Source organism: Dromaius novaehollandiae, chromosome 4, assembly GCF_036370855.1.
Source record: "Dromaius novaehollandiae isolate bDroNov1 chromosome 4, bDroNov1.hap1, whole genome shotgun sequence".
In the NCBI taxonomy this organism is placed as follows: Eukaryota; Metazoa; Chordata; class Aves; order Casuariiformes; family Dromaiidae; genus Dromaius; species Dromaius novaehollandiae.
This window is the reverse complement of record NC_088101.1, coordinates 11,441,604-11,455,912: the sequence shown is the minus strand read 5'-3', so window position 1 is coordinate 11,455,912 and position 14,309 is coordinate 11,441,604. Positions and strand designations below refer to the sequence as shown.

General features: G+C 41.7%; 1 protein-coding gene and 1 long non-coding RNA gene across 6 annotated transcripts in view; both read right to left on the bottom strand.

Annotated features, from left to right (window-relative positions):
- Positions 1-1,440, bottom strand: part of ANKRD17 (ankyrin repeat domain 17) — a 94,553-nt gene extending 93,113 nt beyond the window's left edge. For 2 of the 4 annotated variants that reach the window (XM_064510412.1, XM_064510413.1), the window contains exon 1: positions 727-1,440. In XM_064510412.1, coding sequence (XP_064366482.1) covers positions 727-1,089 — 363 coding nt within the window. In that variant the 5' untranslated portion in view covers positions 1,090-1,440. The remainder of the gene's footprint in view (positions 1-726) is intronic. The other 2 variants (XM_064510415.1, XM_064510416.1) reach the window with 1 other exon arrangement.
- A 1,283-nt stretch (positions 1,441-2,723) lies between these two features.
- LOC112988285 (uncharacterized) overlaps positions 2,724-14,309 on the bottom strand; it is a 48,236-nt gene continuing 36,650 nt past the window's right edge. The window contains exons 3-4 of one of the 2 annotated variants that reach the window (XR_003260492.2): positions 10,209-10,254; positions 2,724-5,451 (exon numbers count right to left, since the gene is read on the bottom strand). This is a non-coding gene — a long non-coding RNA (uncharacterized LOC112988285). The remainder of the gene's footprint in view (positions 5,452-10,208; positions 10,255-14,309) is intronic. The other variant, XR_003260491.2, reaches the window with a different exon arrangement.

Below are 14,309 nucleotides of genomic sequence, written 5' to 3'. Positions count from 1 at the left end.
CTCAGAGAGCACTTGGGACGAGAGCAAAATGACCAGGACTCCATGGCAGCCTTTACTTCAGTTGGGGAAAAAAATCACCTGCTTTTACTCGTGATGAGCCTATTCCTGCTATCCATAGCGCAAAGCGGTTCCAAGCAACGCACCCTACCTAACACAGGCCTATCCCCCAAAGCTAAGCCCAGCTCTTTGGGGGTACCAGGTGCATTGGAAAGGTTAAGCCCTAGGGTCGTGGCTGTGATCTGAAGGAGCAGATCATAGGATAGGTAGACATAAAACACAGAACACGTCCTGGGCCTTTCCCCACAGCAGCAGCCTTCCCCAAAAAAAAGGGGGGGGGGGGAAACAACCAACCATGAACCAAATAACCCACAAGGGAAACCCCAAAGTGGAGACCAAGACCAGCTGCAGACCCCCACCCCGGACGAAGCGCGTTTTTTTTTGGGGGGGGGGGGGGAAGGGGGACAGGGACGGTCCCCACCGGCGACCTCCCCCACCGGTTCGGCCACCACATGCCCTCCCCCTCCCCCGCGGCCTCCCGCCGTGCCCGGCTCCCGGCTCCGGTCCCGCCCCGCCACGAGGCCGCCCGGGGGCGGCGCGGTGCTGCCCCCTTCCTGCCTCTGCGGCAGGGCCCGGCGGGCGGAGGAGGCGGGAGCGGGGGGGAATTATGAAACCGGCTCAGGAGGGCAACCCCGGGGGCCTTCCCCCATCCCCCCGCCCCGCCGGTACCTCGGAGACCTCCTCCTCCTCCTCTTCCTCCTCGTCTTCCTCCTCCTCCTCCTCCTCCTCGCTGCCGCCGTTGCTGCTCTCGCTGCCGCCGCCGCCGCTCTCGCTGCTGCTGGCCGGCCGGCCGGCCCGCCCGCTCCGCTTCGCCTTGCCCGGCGGCGGCTTCTTCTTCAGCAGCAGGTCGCACACCCGCACCCGCCCCCGCGGCGCCGCCGCCGCCGCCCCGGCCGGGCACGGCGGCAGCGGGGGTGAACCGGCGCCGTCGCTCAGCCCCTCCGGGGGCCCGGGCCCCGCCGTGGCGCTCCCGGCCTCGCCGCCGTCGCCTCCCTCCGCCACCGCCGCCACCGCGCTGGGCGCCTTCTCCATGGCCGCCGCGCGCCGGCCCCCGCGGAGGAAGGAGGAGGAGGCAACCGGGGCCGCCGCCGCTGTCTCGGTCACCTCTAGCGCCGGCGCCCCGCCACCTCTCGCGATACTTGCTGCCGCCGTCACCAACGGCCGGGGCCGCTCGCGCCGCCGCCGCCGCCCCGCGCGCGCCCGCGCCGCAACCGCCCGGCTCGAGCGGGTCCGGCCTCGCGCTCCCCCGCCCCCCCCCCGCGCCGCGGCGCGCGCGCGCCCGCCCGCTCCGCCGCGGCCCCCTCGCGGCGGCGACCCCCTTCCGTGCGTGCCTCGGTCACCGCCCCGGCGCCGGAAGCGCCGCCGACGTCATCAGCCGCCGCGGCGGCGCCGGGCGGCTCTGTTCCCCCTCGCTCTTCCCTCCGCCGCCTCCGGCCGTTGCCCCGCCCCCGCGCGGCCGCGCTCGCGCCGCGCTGCCCCCTCCCCCCACCGCCTTGCGGGGCGCCACGCGCCCGGGCGGCCCTAACGGTCGCACAGCGACCGTTAGGGCCGCCCGGGCGCGTGGCGCCGCGGCGGATGGCGAGGTGTGAGGCGGCCCGCCCCGGGGCGAGAAGGCCGGGTCATGCCGCCGTTGCTTTGCCTCGAGTAGTCTCGACAAACTTAAGCGGCAGGAGAGCGGTAAGGCTCGGCCGCGAAAAGCACCGCCTTTTTCTGTGGCGCCGTTTGGCCTCTGCGCGTGCAGAGATAGCGAGCGTGACAGCCCCAGCCCGAGCTTGACCCCGCCGTGAAGTAACAGATGTGCGCGTTTAAAATGACGACTAACGCCCTTTGCTGCATTCCGCACTAACTGGGTATTTTTTATTCCCAGGCGGAGTCCCCAGACTGATTTTAAAAGAAAGTTGGTAGAATTCCGCAAAAAAAACCTCACCAAGCTGCCCTTGCTATTTCAACGCTACACTAATTACGTCCTTTACTTGCGTCACCGTATCCTGTTTCCTCCCTCAGCCCCCCCTGCCCCAGACTTTCATCCCCAGCATGTATTTGGGACATTCGTACTGAACTTTTTTTTCCTCTGGAAAAACACCCACCTTCACTGAGAATGATGCAGGGCGACTCGTGTATTAACATAAAGCTTTTGACAGATCCTGGTAGTTCCTACGTTGTCGTTAAAGGAATGGGCTTTTTGTTCATTTAGATCAGATAGAATTCAACAACAAATAGAGTTTTAACCACAGAAACACGATTGTAAAGGTTGTGGTGATAACGCACTGGCTTGCTAGTGATGTTTTGAAATTAAGTCTTTTCAGGCCAGTAGTGTCTTTCTATTTCGCTTACATTTTACATGAGTGCAAAGAGCTTGTCATACCTCAATATGCCTCAATATGTACTTAATAAAAGTACTGCATTAGTGGTCGCAGCACCGCTATTAAGTTCCAGCATTATTTCTAAGACACCCAGGTCTTTAACTGTAGTTCTTAACCTGTAATCTTCAGGTAGGAGGTCTAAGCTGAGCAATAAATTTATAAATACCCCTGTAGATGACAGTTTGATGTGATCCAAGAGGAATAAATTGAATGTTCTGGCCACCTAACTACTACTTCCTGGTATGACTGCATTAAAATCACAGAAACAAAACAGTGCAACATAGATGCAGCAGATCTGTTAGGATAACGATTTTGTCCCTTCATGTCAAACACACTGGTATTTACTGATTTATAGTGAGATGTGTACACAAATCAAGCATTTGTTATTTGTTGTAATCACAACAAGCAGAAAATATAAATCGTAAGTGAATATAGATACAGGCCTGTGAAAAACATGTCTTTTTTTTTGTTTTGAGTGATAAGACTGGAAAAGTGAGCAATTCATTGTAGTTTTCATCCGAGAGGTGACTGACTCCTTGAAACAAATTGCACATTAAATCCGTTTGGCCAGGCAAAGGGGCAGATTGTCCAACTACATCAAATTCTCCAGCTTGGATTCCGGAAGGACAGTTGCAGGACTGGGTTTTACCCTTTGAGCTGTTAGCAGGGAGTTGCCCTCTCTGACCCTCTCCGGCGCAGTGTGGTGCAGCGCAGCGCAGGGACATGACGCTGAAGGTTCCCACTGAGCTGATCTAGGCCAAGCAGGGGGGAACTAATGCTCCGTCCAGTTGTGTACACTTCTACATTATAAAACCAGGCTTGAAGATTTACATGTTGCTTCAAGTATCCAGTTCAGTTGGTAGACTTGGAAAAGGTCTTTTGAGCCATCCAGTCCAGTTTCTTGCTAGTAAGCAACCATACTGTTCTATCACCCTGTGTTATATTATCAAGCTCCAAACCAGGTTTAATAGCTACAAAACACTACTCTTCCTGGCACAAGCAGCATCGCCTGTCTGGGGCTATTTTTTCAGCCTCTTTTATGACAGTGACCTCTGTTCTGATCAAAGAATTGTTCCTTCTAGTCTTGCAGTGCAGAACAAGTAATTTCCCCGCATTTTTATTACATACACTATATATTTAATCTCCCTGCCACCCTCACTAATTTGAGCCTTTTGTGAGTGCGACAGCAATAAAAGCACTTGCAGTCTTAGAGAAGCTTAGTGTTAGATTCGTCATGCTTGTAAGCTTTATTTTTGTCGTGGGCAAAAGCTGCTTAGAGAAAGGCAGATATGATTCTTGTAATAATTTATGAAACCTCCTCAGAAAGCATTATATGTACTTTATATTTTAGAAACCCAGAGTAAAACATTCTTATAGATACCATGATAATTTTCAAGACAGATGTTTATAATGAAAGAGTAAATAATTAAGATTTTTTTTTTGTTTTGGTATTTCAGTTCCCATACGGGTGTATTACTGAAGCCATGTTTCCTGTTTGTAGGGCTTTTTGGTAATGGGTTATATAACAACGGAAAGTTAGTAATAGGATCTAATCAGGAAAGTAATACCTAACAAATACATTTCCTTTTATAAGATGATCAAGTTGATTAACTTTAGACATTTGTTTCTGTTGGTACCGTAAAGCTGCAGTAAATCTTTAAACAAATAATAATCCTTTGTTATCCCTGTCATCTGTGACTTCAGTATTTGTTCAATTCCATTCCAGTTATTGGTCGCTCCATCAAACACTAAATATGAACAGCAAGAAGACCTGAGGCTTACATTCAGTTAATACGGTTACGAACTGTCCTGTGTGTGCCAGATCCTTTAAAAAATTCAGTGGGATAACTCACATGTTTAAACCTATCCTGTGGTATAAGCTTCTGCATGGATATGCTCTCAGTTTCATTCATTACTGGAAGCACTACCATGATCAAAATTAGGAAGGAAGGATATTGATTTTGGTTCGTAATTACAACTGTTTCTGGAACTGAACAAATACTATTAATTTGAGCTTTAATAACCCCCCAACACACATACCCCCTATTCAGAATTTCACACCCCTTAACTCTGATTTGTCCCCGCCTACGCTTCTGCCGTGATTGTACGTACACACTCTCTCCCGTGCAGTTCACAGATGATCCATCTAATTCAGCACAGCTGTGCTCTATGCCATCCCCTCCAGCTGTCCTAAACACACTCTGTCCACACTCAGGTCTTATTTCTTAGGTATTTTCTCACCCCAGAAACTCCTGCACAGTGATCAGAGCCTCTGATTATCAGTGAGGGTTGTGGGGAGGTAGAGGGGTACAGGCAAATATCTCATTCTTGATGTGCAAAGATTAAATAATGAATTTAACGTGTAACTTCCATAACTTTTATTGCAAGTGCACTTAAATAATACTTCTGAATTATTGAAATCCTTTTTTTGAGGGGTGGGTGGTAGAGGATGATTTATTTTTTCTCTTTGCTTTTGTGAAAACTTTTTGAAATTTTGACCTGAACTGAGGAATACTCCGGCTGCCACAAAGCTGCCTTTTCCCATTGTCTCCTTCTAGCTAGTTCAGCAGCCATTCCTATCTTTCTGTGAATGCAGCTGCTTCTTCTGAATACCTGTAAGTGCTAAAGAGCTAGTGCCTCTTAAAAAATCTGAATGCTCTTAACCTAAAACCGCACTCCTCACATTTTTCTCTCTTCATCTCAACTCCGAATACATCTGGTTTTAATATCTGTCAGAGTCAGAGAAACGTGGGAGGAACATGGAGTTTATACACCTCCGGATGATATCCAAATGAGCTGTGAAACTAAAAGAAAAACCAAGTCATGCCATTCTCACTGGTTATAGGATGAGTGAATTCATTGGGTATCTTTGACGTATTGCTTTTGAGAGGATACAGTTATTACAGCTTGTATATGTGCTGCAGTGTTTTTATTCATGTCATTCTGGGAGCCGTGAACCCCCTACTGTCGCATTCCTTCAACACATGTATGGAAAGGACTGGCTCACTCTACTTCCTGGATGCATAGCGTTCTGTCAAAGAAAAAGGAAGCTCTTAAATAGGAGACAAGAACAACTAAAATTGAACCATCATTACTTATTTTAAACAGAGGTAATAAAGTTGAGGTTGTTTAGCAATTATATAATTACTGCTGATCAGTTCAAGGGCAGAAAAACAGAAGGAAAAGAACACAAATGCCTTACCTCCAGAGGCATACTGTTTTCTCTTATGTATATTTTGAGATTGTCTAAAACAGTTGGTTTTAATAACCATAAATTACTCATGGCAAAAAACATTTTAAAAATTGTTTTTATGCAGCCATGGCGATTACTTTAATTTACAGTATTTCAATATTTGTATTTCTCCATTACAGCAAATTTCGTGTGAACACCTCGATCAGTGTGGTCTTGTGAGTAAAGAAAACAAAGAAAATCGAGACATACTCAGAATTTAGCAAGAGCAGTGTTAGCCTGGAAGAACTGCGTAGCGTTACGGGAGCCCTATCCACCAAGGGACAGCATGGCTATATATGCAGAAGGTAAAGCATTTACATTAATGCTAAGACTCAAGTACACGCCATCTGAAAGCACATTCAAGAGTACCTTCTTCTGCCCATATTTGGCATGGTAAACCAGGTGATTTTGCCATTTGTTATGCTTAGCCACGTTAGTGTCAGTCTGAAATACATATATATCCTGCTTGGGCCAGTGATCAAGTGTTTTGAATGCTGTTTATCTTCCATCTCAGATACTGATATTAGATGTTCTGGGAACTGCCTCTAGGACTTAACACAACAGCATGCCAGTTTTCACCACTGGTTTACAATTCCACCTGGAGAAGACTGAGAAAGCAAAATCAAGTCCAGAAAGCAAAAGCATTTTCAGATTGATTCGCTGGAGAAATACATAAGTGCTCTGTTAAAAGAGCCTTGTTTTTTCTACATGAAACGATGGTATTCCATCCACTTCTGTCTTTGGTAACAAAGGCTAACTTTTTCCATGGCCTTTCATGTCATAATTGTCATCAGTAGAAGTGATCAGCCAGATCTCAAGGGATGTTGCTGGTCACATTCATCCACCCACAGCACATCTGAATCCAGAGTGGTGTCTAATACGAGGGCATTTGTTAGGAGTGCTGGAAAAATTTAATGACACAGAATAGCTGTGGTGGGTTTAGTTGTGGGTATAAATATGATGATGTATACCAGTATATTTGCAGTTAATTCAGATAGTTTAATGGGACTTCTTTCCATAGCTTCTGGTGTGTTTTTTGAGGGAAAGCACTCCCAAGTTGGGGTGCATATTTTTAATACCTTGTTGTCTCAACTTGAGTGCTTGGCCAGAAGCATGCATGTTAACAGTAGTGAGCCAGCTAGTTGTGGCCATGCTGACTTTTTTTTTTCCCCCAAAAAAATCTGGGAAGCATTAAAAAGACAATAATGGCACGAGAATAAATAGAAATATATATTCAGGATGGGCGATATAAGATGGTTGCCTCTGACAGAGCACTGGACTGTGACGCTGATGGCCCCTGAGAAACATTAGGCAGACATTCTAAGCCTGACAATGCAAAGAGAAGTAGTACAATTTGTATTTAAATGACTTCTTAATGTAATGAACTTGCTAGGTTTTTACACCCCGCTGCATGCACTCATCACTATTTCATAGCCTTCTTTATAGTCCCAGGTCCACCTGGCATGTAACAGCTTTCTAAACTTGAAATTCTAAAGGGATGATTAGTTAAGAATTTGCCTAAAGCATTATGCTAGAAAGACTTGTTTGTTCTGTGATATGTTTAGTGTTTTGTGAGTGATTTAGTTTTTAAAACCAATGTAATTTTTAGTCATTGCAAATAAATGATTAGGTGTTACCCATCTATTTATAATTTTTTTCTTCAATATATAGGGGGGTTTTTTTTGGTAATATGTTGTACCTCACAGTCTAATAGCTAGAGAGCTGGCCTTTTATGATTCCCTTTTGGTTTGTACTGTATTATTATGACTAAAAGAGCCAGTAAAGATGTGTTTGAATAAAAGCTTTCAGAAGCAGTGAAGTAATTGGGAGCCTACACCTTATTTAAGAAATGGTTTAAGAACTTGGGACTCTAAAATTTATGAATACTCTGTAAAAATTACATTTTTACATCGTTAAGTGACTTTTGAAAATAGGTTTCAGGTTCCTAACTTGCTTTCACATGTGTTCAAAATTTTTACCCTTTGTGAATATAAAATGGAAAAATACCACTTCAAATTGAAGCAAATAGCATTTGGGTGGGCTTCTGGATCTCTTTCTGATTCTGCTCAAGTGCTATAGACAATCAAAATAAAATCAAAATAGAAGAGAGATCTTAAAATAAAAGAGAGGGCTTTAACACCTAACCTAGAAACCTAGTCTTTTTGTATAGTCAGTGGAGAGAAAAACAGGCTTTTTTAGGAGGAGTGTTTAGGAAGACTAACCTTCGTCTAATATGCTAAACTGAATTACATGCATGAAATAAAGTAGGGAAAAAACACCAAATATTTGTGAAATTTATATCGACTTTGTGGAAGTATAGCTGGACTGATAGCTATAGAAAATAAGATCTACCTACAGGGCGGATACAACACTACTGCCCAGACTATTCTTTGTTAACCAGCAGAACACCTTAGTTGGTATGACTGAGCTAGGGCTTGTGCTTAATGTGTGGTTTAGTTGCTGGGGTGAGAGAGAGAGGTGTATGTAGATATATGTCCGAATGGATTTAAAAGCTAATCCATACAGGGTCACCAAACAACTGCCAAATAGTACCAGGTAGTCATTAATGCAGAAAGAAATAATGGAACAGACAGAATACTTATTAGTGGTTAGAACAGAGCTTTGCCATCCAGAGATACTACCTGTGGCAGCAGAAGACTGCTACCACTTCTCCTACAGGCTAGGTTCAACCTATGTACTCTTAAGTTTTGTATTATGGACCCATGGTCCAAGGCTGTGAATAAGAGCCCTCAAGCCAAAACCACTCGTATTTCAATATGAAAGTTTACTTGCCAAATTAGTGGACCTTCTTTTTTTTATTAGCAACATGTAAGATAGCTTCAACAGTAGACTACACAAGAATCAGCTAGGAGGTTAAAAATTTTTTACATGTTATGTTTTGCTTTGAGCCTTGCTATTCCTTAACGATAATTTCTGTAGTAACCACTTTTGAAGTAAACAATTGATTAGTTCTGAAATTAGTCCTTGAAATTGCTTCTTTTCATGCAACTCAGGAGATTATAATGCAAACAGCCTTCTGCTGGGAGGCAGAAAAACAAGGTTCAAGCTGTTGCTCTTCTATCTTCACATAAAGGGTCCCTAGAAAATATTTGTCCTACAGGACTGGCTTGTTTCTGGCCATGACAAAGGGTGAGAATTTCCTCCTTTCCGTATAAAACTTAGTGATTTTGGTTTGAATGAAGGCAGTGCAAGAGATTTTTGATATCGCAAAAAGGTATGTAAAATGGAAGGCAAACATTTTCTCAGAGATCTAATGACAAATTAAAAAATAAAAGTTGGCCAACCCCCCCCCAAGGTCTGTGGGGGCTCCCTTTTTCAAAACAGAACCCACTTTGCTTATTGTGCACTATCCTACTTATTGGCTCACGTTTTCTGCCCTTTTGTCTTCACTTCGTTTGCCTTCAACAACTATATTTATTGCTGATTCCTGATGTTCTATTTTAGGTGGAGGTTGAGATACAGTTTTTAAAAAAATGGAAAGAAACGATCAAACTTGTTATTTCAGTTTGGCACAGTAGATGGAGCTACAAGCTGGCAATCGATCTTCAACTAAAACTAGTTAGAATTGAGGGCCCTTAAGGACAAATTCTTACTCTTCCCAAAATTTTGGAAAGGAAAATTTAGTAAAGCATTTGATTCTTAAACGTAGATATCTTATAAAATGATTTTTAAAGTTCTTTGTTATTTCTTTATATTTGTTTCATTTGACAGGAAATGTAGTGATTTTTTCCATTTACTTCTGGCAGATTGAACAGGGATTTTTTTCTTGTGTGTATGAAGTACACTAACATTGCTATTGACTTTAATGCAAGCAAATTACAAGGGTAGGTGCTGCCTTGAATCATTTTATGTTCCTGAATTAGTGTCCATTTCATCAAACATTTCATGTACATGGGAGGAAAAATACCGGTGAGGGAAATTTTCATTTCGTCACCTGTCATTCTCTTATTTTCTCATTTATGTGCATGGATTCAGTTATAACTCTAAATGAGGAAGTATCATTAGGAAGTAGACATTTGGAAAGAGAAATGCAGTAAGTCAATATATATATTTACTTATGGAGGTCTGATGGGGCAGCTTATGACTGTGTTGAAAGGTAAATCTGGATTATTTATTTTCATTCATGAGCTTAGATATCCAAGATCAGCCTAAAACATTTGATTTGTTTTCTAAAGTGAGTGGGTTTTGATTATACCCAAGATACTACTTTTTAATACTTAACACTCTGTTCCAGAAGTCAGTTTGAACATAATTTCATATGCATACCTTGAAGCATCACTAGTCTCTTCATGTTCAGCAAAGCCCTTAAATTCCAATTTTAAATAAAATATAAATAAATTTAAATAAAAATTTTTAAATAACTTCAGTGAGATTTAAACATCTGCTTCAGCCTATTTGCATTCAGCAAAGTACTTGCATATAAATTTTGCATACCCTAATTACAAAGCTTGCATACTGTTTTGTTAACTAGTGACTACTACTAGCCAGAAAAAACTATTCATGATATTTGGAATGCTGTGCTTTATCAGTCTTACCTCATATCTTAAAGCACTTCTCACATTCCTTATTCTAAATATCATTCTGTAATTAAAAAAAGAACTGTGTCAGAACAATGAAAACATTTCCCAAACAAAAGTATTTCCTAAAGTATTACACAAATATTTTGCAATAACAGCACCAAATAAATCACTAAGTAAACTAACTAATCAACAAGTCGAGTTTCTGTTATTAGTGTAAACTCCAGTGAGAGCCAATCTCTTTTATTCACTTAATTATGATAATTTTCTGAGATTGTCACTCAAATATTAAATATGTATTTTTGCATTGTATACTAGACTGTTCTAACTATGATGCATTATTTACCAACCTATGTGCACTGTCACTCCCAAAGCAGATAGATAGGAGTTAGTCAAACAGATTGTTAGAGACAGCTTAAAAGAATTTGCTTACTTAATGACTCTTCTACTCTGGATTTTAATCTGTCATGGAATTACTTCTGATGTTCCTCTCTTTCTTATCAGCATCTGTATGTGTTGGTCAGAGACTGGGGAGCTTCAATGCATTATGGACATACCTGTGTATGGCTAGCTTTTGGCTTTTTTTTTTTTATATTGTTGGATTCCAGTAAAAATGCATTCACTTTTAGCACACTGTTATCGCAACTAGCAATATATAGTAACTATACTCGTACTAATCAATGCAGTGGTTTCTCATTATGTGCCTTGCTGTTTTACTTGTCCATTGACTAGATAGGGATGATGGTTCTTAAAACTGTGTGTGCTGCCATTCCGCCTCCAGCAATGACAGAGACATAAGTCCACTTCAGCCTCATCATTCTTCAATTGCATTCAGTAAGAATGCCGTCAGAGTGCTTTCGGTAGCTCACAGCCAGTGTTTAGTTGGGCCAGAATAATTTGGAGTGCTGCGCATCAGAGCCTCACAAGGAGCTGATTTGGGGAAATGTGTCTTTTTAAGACACAGCTTTCATGCATAACATAAAAAAGCTACACGGTGATGCCTTTCTAAGTCATGATGATAGAAAGCTGAAATTCCAAACTAGTATGTTATTAAAGAATTGGTTAGTTTGTGGTAGTGGTAACTGTGTTATATGATACCTTGCATAAAGCATTAGACTGTAGAAACTATCAATACGATACTTAACTACTAACAATAGTAATCACTAGATGACTTTGCCAGTGCAATTGTTGCATTCTGAATTGCATTCTGAATTGCATTCTGAGAACTCCGAGCATAAGGAAGCAGCCTGAGTCAAAACTGCAGCTCTAGAAAAAGTCTCACATTTTGGCTGGAAGAAAGACACTTTAAGAAATCAAATTTAGATTTAGACAACAAGTTCATAGCTGAGTCCTTGACTTTTTTTTCCTCTCCTGTGACAGAAACTTACACTGCAGACCTAGTACCCCAAATTAGAATGCGAACCTAAGAATGGCATGGTTTATTCTTCTCAAGTGTGAATCTTAATACCTGCAGAACTACTACAGAAAGGATTGTCTGTAATTTGCCTAAGAAGCGCTTGTCTGTGCTTGAAGCCATAAGCATACTAATCAGCATACAGAGAAATCCTCCTAAAGTAAAAAATTCTGGTTTCTTTAGCAAATTAGCCACACCAGTACAGTCTAGAGTTGAAATCTCTTATTTCCCTGAGGTATCTGAGAGAGATACCTCTTATTTGCCTGCTATGCTTTGAGAAGGATCTTTCTTGGAGCTGCACATCAAAGGGTGCTTAAGCAACTGAAGTTTCTAAAAGCTTGGCCTGAAGGTATTGTCAGACAAAATAAAAGCTTTTAGGCTGTTAATAAAATTAAACAAAGTTTTACTTTTACAAATGTGAGAAGAGGCAAGACATTCTGGATGAGTACTTTATATACACTGAATGTAAATATATGAAAATAGCAACCTCCAGAGAGGGGAAGGTAAATAAGAAGTAGAAAGGCTTTGATCAGCTATGACAATTCATAGGAGGATCAGTGGAAACTTCTCTTTGCATTAGGATATGTAACTCCTCTTGGCCACAGGAATTAAAGATGGGTCCCTCCTTGCCATGCACTGTTGAAATCCCATTGCAAGGGAATGTCTTGAAATATGTTCCCTAATGAAACTACTGTTTTCCTAATGTGTAACTGTAACACATGACCGGTACTCAAACTTACACTTAATAATACCCTATTCTACATGTCATCTCACTGACGTCAACTTTAATGTGAGGAAGGATATACAGTTTAGGCCTACCTTAACAAATGAATCAAAGTCTCTATGAACCAAAAATTGTGCTGCTTGAGCGAGCATGGAATAAGACAGTTTAGGAGATACCAGCTGCCAACAGAGAGATAACTAAGCAGAGATTTTGAATAAAACTGAAGGGAGATTCATTTTCCCAACAAGCAGTACGACTGAGGAATTCAGTGCGGTCACGTATTTGTGAACACTGGTGTTCATTTACTCATATTATGATCCCCAGGCATTCAGGGACTTTATTGATTAGCAGTAGACTATGAGACTAGGACATGATCAGCAAGAAGGATGTTGTATCTTCTACTGGTAGAACTGAATTCCAGGTGTCTGAAAGGTGGTTGTACAATGCAGGGATAAATGAAATCACAGGGTCTCACACTTAATATTGCTAGCTTTTTTTTGTATCACATCTCAGTGTTCAAAATAAGGTTTTCTTTAATTGCTAGACTTGCAAGTTCAACCTAAAATCAGGAAGTCTGGCTATGCTCTTTTAAGCTTCACCCCTGACTAAGAGTAATAAAGATCTTTGCAACACAATTGAAAAAGTGCTTTGGTTGACAATATGTAAGCTACAACAGAATCCAGCTCACTCATCTATATCCTTATTCAGCTGTCAGTAAGATGAAGAATAAGGAGTAGAAAGCACTCACTTTTGTCACTGTTAATTAAAAAAGAAAGAATCCGAACTCAGATTCAGATGCAGCTATTTAACTAATCACATGCAGAATTTAAAATAATTAAGTCCAACAAGCCTGAAGCCATTTTGTCCATTGAGTTATTTTAATTCATTAATCTTCCCAAAGAAAAACCTTTCTTTAAACAACCTCATACTGAAATTAGATCGCTAAGTGAACAATTTGTTTTTTTATGGGAAAACTGTGGAATGCTAAACATCTCTGTAAAGTATTTTAAACATACAGATGCTTCAGATATAAATAAAAGAGAGGCATACTGAATTATATAACGATGAAGTTTGCATTCAGTAGTCTGGAAATGCTAAAATAAATTGCCCCTGCCATCTTAATCACGGCCTCTTGCTTTCTGGAAAATGCTGCATCACAGAGTGTGAAGAACAGCCTGTGCTTTCCCAACAAATATCTATTCAGTACTTTTTTTTTCCCCCCTAGATCTTCAGTATAGTATTCTTGGCATTACTGCATTGCTATTAACTGCATGTTATTCATTTCATTCCATTTTTTTTCAATTTAACCTTATCAGTCGTATCTAATGTTTCACAAAGTAGTCTGCCCAGAAGCTTAGCTCAGTAAAGGGATGATTCTCTCTCTGTTTTATACATGAAATTCCAAGACATGTCAGGATTCATATAAAATTTTCCACTCATTTTGATTACCTAATGTAAAACACTTCTGACCTGATCTTATCATAGTGATACATTTTTTAATGCTGTATATATATCTAAAGGCCAGCAACAGGCCTTAGGAAAATAGGTATTTTCTTTCTTTGGTAGTAAACAAAAGAGAGTATTCTTCACGATTGTGAGGTTTTTGCAGTACAATTACAATAACATATTGTAAAATAAAATTGGAAACAACCTAGAAACCTAACTTTCCAAAAGTCATTTGTGAAATGATGCATGTACTACAGCTAATTTGACTTTCTCATCAGATCTCTGCATGGACAGATAAGATTTTTTCTAAATATAAATGTGGATGCATGCATATCTGAATTGTACATGAGTTAATGGTAATTACAAGATTTATTAAATGTAGCTTTCTCTTAAGCTTTAGCCTAAGGTTGAACTAAGTGTCAAATTCTAATCTGGATCAGGACCAGAAGTATAATTTGGCTGGACCTTGCTAAGGTTCAACATATGCAATGGGTCCCTCGTTCTTTGGGGAAACACTGCCCTTCTCACAGTGCCC